Source organism: Glycine max, chromosome 7 (genome assembly GCF_000004515.6).
Source record: "Glycine max cultivar Williams 82 chromosome 7, Glycine_max_v4.0, whole genome shotgun sequence".
NCBI classification, from domain to species: Eukaryota; Viridiplantae; Streptophyta; class Magnoliopsida; order Fabales; family Fabaceae; genus Glycine; species Glycine max.
Window position 1 is genome coordinate 19,883,322 of NC_038243.2, and position 7,204 is coordinate 19,890,525.

Consider the following 7,204-nt stretch of genomic DNA (forward strand, 5'->3'; position numbering starts at 1 on the left):
TTGTTAACAAAGAGAATCAAAGTTTATAGGATGTGACATTTGTGAGTGATAGCGGCTCAATAGGGTGTGGTGCAATAGGTCCAACAATAAATCATTAAGATAAAATTTGATATCATCTTAAAAAATGAATTATGACTTTAACTCAACTTTATAAAATAAAATTAGAAGATGAGAGTTAACTCTCACTCATGTATATAAATTAGGTCTCATCACTACTGAACGTGACACATCTAACATTATGAAAAATTCAAATTTTCATTCAAAATTTATATATGTAAAAAATATATTATTAAATCAAAATTAATTATTACAAAATTTATTATATAAATTTATATATGTATTAAATATATATTAAAAAATTTAATGTCATATACAATAACATTAATTATTTTTTAACATAATTAGTTTATTAGCTTAATTAGTTAGAATATGATACTAATAATGTAAAAGTCACTTATTCAAGATTTGTATGGTTCATTAATTTTAAAGATCTCGACCGAGGTAAGCATGGGCCATGCCCCCTTTTTAAAAGTTTCATATATTTGTTAATTAGCAGTATTGTAAAGAGTCTTTATGCTTTCAATAAACACATAATAGCCAATATTATGACGTTTCATAGACCTTTATTACTTGTAGACTTTAATTAACGCACTATAGTCAGGTAAGGTGAGTTACTTGTCAAGTTTGTTTAAGTGAGTTTCCTATGCATGATTTTTCTAAAAGTCATTATCTGGGAAATAATTATTTATTAGAAGTTAAATGTTTTAATAATAATAAAGCTAAAAAATATCCCCGCCTTATATTTCTGAATTTGTGCCTCTGTAAAATTGAGGTGCTTATATTATTATTTTTTTTAGAAATCACAGGTGTCTTTTATCTTTTGGGTGAAAAAATAATTTGGTTTGTAGTATATAACAGTCACTAGCCTAATTTTTTTTTTTTACATATAAAAAGAATTAAACATAAGTTATTTTATTTAATAAATTATTCCCTCACATGCAAGAAACCTTACGTGGTTATAATTTGAGTACTTATATTAACGAAGCTTGTTTACTTAAAGTTATAGTAAGCTAACGGGGAAATACTATAACTTCTTCTGGAAGAGAACTAATATAATATATATATATATATATATATATATTAGAACTTCTTTCCATTATATATATTTATTGTCCTGTTATTAATATTGGAACTAAAACCTTTAGTTTAATGTCCTTTTTTTAAATAAAATATTAAAGCTGTAGGAACGACAAGTTAATAATAAAACCTTAGCTAAAAAAATAAAATCTGAAAAAGTCTTGTTGTTATCAATTAGCTAGGAATTAATATACAATTTAATCCGGGAAAGAAATAATTTATGCTATTTTGGTCTTGAAAGTGTATGTTTATACAAATTAATCCCCAGAGTGTCAGCTTACTAACAGGTTTACCCTATCAAGTTACCCAACATGTAAACAATCTCATTTTTAAGGAACTATATATATTTTTTTCCCGAGAAGCTTGAAGAATTTGTCCATAAAAGAAAACTTTCAGAGATCAAAGTATAACACACAAAAAATGTCAGTTTCAAGTACCAAATTAAATAGTTATTTCATTTTACCATATGACAAAATGAAAAAAAAAAGTAAAATAAAAACCTGAAAAAGACCAGACATAATATTTTAATAGATAAGTATATTTGGACGGGTCCATAGACAGAAGGGAGAGGACATGTTACAGGGTAGCACGAGGTGGCACAATTAAGCACGAAGCATCATAAATTAACAAAATGCCCCAAGAGGCAAATAGTACTTCCATGCAAGATGCTTTGATGCATGGCATCTTCTTAATTTCAACAACCTAGCTAGGTGTTTAATTTCCAAAGACATGAATAGTGAAATTTACTTTTGGCAGCCCCAATTAATATATATTCTCCACAAGGTGTTGCCATTTGTTCTACACCACTGAATCTGAGTTGCAAAAGGTTGCTAGCTTGGGAGAGAAGAAAATTTAATTATATACGTAGCACCACCAATTCAATTATAAATCCACCACCATGATGAAGAGCCTAAAACAAGTGAAGAAAACAAGAACCTACAAGCTTGAGAGATCTTCTTCAACAATGGAATACCAAATCACAGCCCCAAGTGACCACCAATATTCCACAGGCTATGTGACCAAAAAGTCCCCTCCTCCACCTGTGGAGTTTCCTACCTCACCACAACTCATATTTGGGGAGGAGATTCTTCACTTCAGCCACCCTCAGCACCCTCTCTCAATGGTGGATCTCCCTGACCTGTTCAATTGTGTGGGGTGCAAAGAGTATGGCTCTGGAAAGAGGTTTGTTTGCCAGCAATGTGATTTTCAGCTGCATGACTTCTGTGCCTTGGCTCCTCCTGCTCTCAAGGCACACCCCTTTCACTCACAACACTCTGTCTTGTTCCATTCCAAACCAGGTAAACCACGTACATACATACATATATATATATATATATATATATATATATATATATATATATATATATATATATTCATGAGTACAATTGTACAAATGTAATTTTTTATTTAAATATTATATTATAGTAAATGAAATTTAGACATATTCATGTCTAAAATTTATGAAATTCTTAAATTTAATATATTTCATAAAATATTTTAATTCAACAACAAAACTAACTCAATGTTTGTGATGAAATTTGTTTTTTCTTGCTGCCTTTATGAAAATTGTTAAACAACATAGACCAGCCTAACTCTCTCAGTTAAAAATTAGGCTATCTATTGTTAATCTTTCATTTAATTATATTAAAAAATTACAAACATTTATACCATTATCTATAAAATAACGTTCTGTCAAAAAAAATCTGTAAAATAACATATAGATAGTATAGAATGAAATATAAGGTCTTGTCAAATATAAATATGGTACTTTTTCTCTATCAAAACTTCAAAAAAGTCAAGTACATAGATGCTGATGCTGATAAATTAAGATCCACTTACATTAAAAATAAATTTGATCAAATGAATTCATTCAATAACTTTTTATAAATAATGAATCCTATCAATCAAATGATTGATTTTTAAAGCTTACACAATCAAACTTAACAAATTCTAAAACTTCTTCGAAATAAAAGTAATTTTAAAACTACTTAACTAGTCTCTTTGTGTGTTTTAGATAAAAAAAAAATGCTTTTTTATAACGAATCTTTTGTATAAATTAGAACAAAATTGATTAGCATCACATGTTTATGAGTTTTAACTATTCAATTTTCTATTTTCTCTCTCCATTATATTACTTTAAATTAGTCATTTCGTCTTTCATTACTTTTTGGAAGAAAAATATTCCTACTTAATATCCCAACTTTTATTTCGTATTCATTAATTAACTAACGAGATATTATTATCACACATTATCTTTTTTTCTCCATCTCACTTTTATTTTATGTCTTTTATCTCTTTCTTTATTTTATATCACATCACTTATTAAATTTATCAATTTTTCTTATCTTCTATTTTTTTCCCTCTCTTTATGTCTTTCATTCTACACCATGAGCCATAAAGAAATATAACTATGTTGATTAAAATGTATAGATAAATTATTATAAATTCTTTATACATACTATGGATGAAAAATTCTACACTATGAAAGATGAAATGCACTATTAACATTTTCTTTAATTAATATTGTTTTTTTTTTTTTTGTTTCAGCCAAGACTGGGATGGCAAAATCAAAATGTGATGTGTGTGGCAAACCAACAAAGGGCTTTGCCTTCCTATGCACTGCATGTGCCTTTCAGATGCACCCATGCTGTGCCATGCTCAACACCGAAATCGAGTACCCACCCCACCCCCACACTCTCAAAATGCTCCCAACAACCTCATCGACTGCCCCGGACCCCGCCTCCTTCGTCTGCGGTGAGTGCAAGAAGCGGAGGTCCGGGAAGGTCTACCGCTGCACTGTGTGCAAGTACCATCTCCACGCGGTGTGCGCCAAGACCAAGATCAACGGACTACAAGCCAACGGCATTAGGACACCTGAGAAGCCTAGCGTGCTTGCTGCTGCAGCACGTGTGGCTTCTCAAGTGGTCATTGAGTTCATTGGAGGACTCGTTGAGGGCATTGGAGAGAGTGTGGGAGATGTGCTTGTGCAGAACATTGCTAAGGGAAACAATGGTCCTGCTAATGCTAGTCCAAAACCACGATACAAATGATCATTATAATCGCCAATGAGAGGTTAGTAACATATTCGCTAACTTTCTTTCATAGGTAAATGGTTACTTTTTGGTTCCTAAAGTGTAAGATGATGATATTTTAGTACCGCAGAACGAAATTCTGATTTAGTATGTCCTATCATACAACTTAGAATAAAATTGTTTTATGAAATTTATAATTTAATATCAAAAAGTAGTTTTCTAAAAATATAACTCAATGTCAAATTGTTCATTAAATATTATCATTGATGATAAAATAGTCCTATGAAACTTAACAAATTTAATTGCCATATTTATTTTATATTTTAGGAATTAAATTAAAATTTTTGTTCTTTTAATAACTAAATTGTTATTGTTATACCCTTTTAGGGACGCAATTGATCATTTATTATTTTTATTAATACACTTTTTATGAGGAGTGCTAATGATATATTTTTTAACATATTTTTTTTAAATAAATTTTTTATTATTAATTAAAATTTATTAAAAATAATGAAAGATCTATCAAAATTTATGATTTTCAATAAATATAAGCCAATAAAGAAGAGTATGTTCAAAAAGTGAGTTTCATAATTAAAAGAAAAAAAATTGTCAAATTTATAAGGACAAAAAATAACATTAATCCTCTAAAAATATCAATCTCATACTTGGTAAAACATACATGAACATCATCTAAGAGAAAGTATGTCAAAAGAATATATATCATAGAAGATGCATTGCTAACATTTTTGATATTTACATATTGTTTCAGGGATGAATATTGTTTTTCATGTTTCCTCTCAAACTTTTGGGAAAGATACAAAGACAAATATCTATGTAAGGTTTACTATATTTGTTTTTTTACAATGTGTTTCTCTCCCAAATGCAAAAGGGAAACGAGAGGATCGATTCTTAACTCCCTCTGCGGGAACGACTCTTGTGTGATGAATCCCTGGTGTCGCTAGGTCCATTCAACATAGACATATAGTTTCCCTATAGAAAAAAATTGTATATCATTGATTAATGCAACTATTTTATATTGTTTGATTCTGTTGTATATTTGTTGTTGGTTTGAGGAGGGGAGTTGTAAACGGTGGCTAGGTTAGTGTTTCATATTATTTATGTTTTTATATAAATTTAAGTACTTTATATGTGTGTAAATTGTAAAATTTCATATATATAAATATTAATTAATCTCACATTTATCCTTTTTATGAATAATTTCTTGTGATGTTGATATCTTCCTTTATCTTTTATTATTTATCTTAATTTGTATTTATCTTTTGTAATTTTTCAATTATCTTTTGAATATACACTATTAGAAAATACACTTTCAACATCGGTTATTTAGAACATTCTACATCAGTTCTAAAACCGATGTTGAAAGTGCCGATGTTGAATGTATGAATGTTAACATCGATTTTGTAAAACCGATGTTAACATATATATGACAACATCGGTTCTTTGGATACCCGATGTTAAACACAATGAACAACAGCAAAAAAAGTGTACGCATGATGAACGTTGACATCGGTTTTGCAGTACAACCGATGTTAATATGTTATATTAACATCGGTTTTCTAAAAACCGATGTTAATGTAATATATTAACATCGGTTTCCTATGATAAACGATGTTAATATATTCCATTAACATCGGTTTTTCTAGAAAATCGATGTCAACGTTGATGATGCATACACTTATTTGGTGTACTTCTTTGTGTATAACATCGGTTATGTGTAGACAACCGATGTTAATATTCAAATGTTCACATCGGTTATTTATAAATAACCGATGTTAATATACAAGAGTTGACATCAGTTATCTACAGATGACCGATGTTAAAATACAAACGCTGACATCGGTTATATACAAATAACCGATGTTAATATACAAATGTTAACATCGGTTGTCTATTACAACCGATGTTAAGGTTCATGTCGACATCGGTTTTTGTAAATAACCGATGTTGTTTATCATATTAACATCGGTTTTTGTTAATAACCGATGTTGTTTTCAAGTATTTTTTTTATATATATACTTTCTGTTTTTACAGTAAACCCAAAATTGTACCTGTCAAATGCAATTTCAAGGCCAATTCACAGTAAATAAACATTTTATTCTGCTTTCAAGCAGTTTTAATGATAATAAACATCAAATAATTGATTTATCATAAAGAACAATCATCAAATGAATTCAATGTTCATATTAAATAGAAAATATCAAAAATGTTAAACCAAAGTAAACTAAGGAAAAAACCAATGTTCCTAAATCCTAGGCCTGATCTCTAACTCGGAGATAAAACTGTGCCCACTGGATCCGCAATGCCTTTAATCTCTCTGGCTCCAATGGTCTAGGATCGTTAAAATACTGCATGATGAAATAAATCATAATAAGTTAATAATGTAATACAAATTATAAATAAATCAATTTTGTTTGAAATAAACTTACTGCTTCCCAATTATTCCTAAAAGTTCCTAAAATGATGGTGGACATCCAGTGCATCACATAGTAGCCGCACTCAGTACTTCCTTTTTGTCTATTACACTAAATACATAATGAAATTTGGATATTTATTAAACAACTAGTGTATAGACACATAAAGAAATATATATAAGTCGAAGTTTTATGTAAATGACGTACTTTGAAGACAATTCACCTAGCAGAAGCCTTTGATTTAGGCTGTGGAACATCATCAAGACCTTTTAACGCATTGTTCCAGATGACTAACAATTAACAACTGGTGTTGTACGATGAGGTATTACAATGCAAATGTATTGAAAAGAACACTAACCTATTAATAATCCCCTTAAGGTAGTTGTCTGTCCTGTTATGCAATGAACAAAACCAGACAACTAGGTGTTCCTTGGGCAGGATGACCACCATCTGCCAGTGTTCGCTGCAGTGGAACCTAAAATGGGTTAGTACATTACTAAACATTAATTAAATTTAGTTATTTTGTGACTTACCCATTTAGGTAGGCTCCAAGATAGACATCGCGTTGTGAACTCTGCATCCAACTCTTTATGTAACTTTCAG

General features: G+C 29.7%; 1 protein-coding gene across 1 annotated transcript; it reads left to right on the plus strand.

Annotated features, from left to right (window-relative positions):
* Nucleotides 1-1,671: 1,671 nt before the first annotated feature.
* On the plus strand, nucleotides 1,672-5,365 carry LOC100815805 (uncharacterized). The gene is made up of 3 exons (XM_003530271.5): nucleotides 1,672-2,435; nucleotides 3,685-4,209; nucleotides 4,939-5,365. Exons 1-2 carry the CDS (start codon nucleotides 2,036-2,038, stop codon nucleotides 4,185-4,187), a joined length of 903 nt encoding a protein of 300 aa, XP_003530319.1. The 5' UTR covers nucleotides 1,672-2,035; the 3' UTR covers nucleotides 4,188-4,209; nucleotides 4,939-5,365.
* The last annotated feature ends 1,839 nt before the right edge of the window (nucleotides 5,366-7,204 follow it).

Excerpts from the sequence above, each read along its gene's own strand:
- LOC100815805 (XM_003530271.5), top strand. The coding sequence starts at position 2,036 with ATGATGAAGAGCCTAAAACAAGTGAAGAAAACAAGAACCTACAAGCTT. Across the intron at positions 2,436-3,684 it reads CTTGTTCCATTCCAAACCAG|CCAAGACTGGGATGGCAAAA; the intron begins GTAAACCACGTA and ends TTTTTGTTTCAG.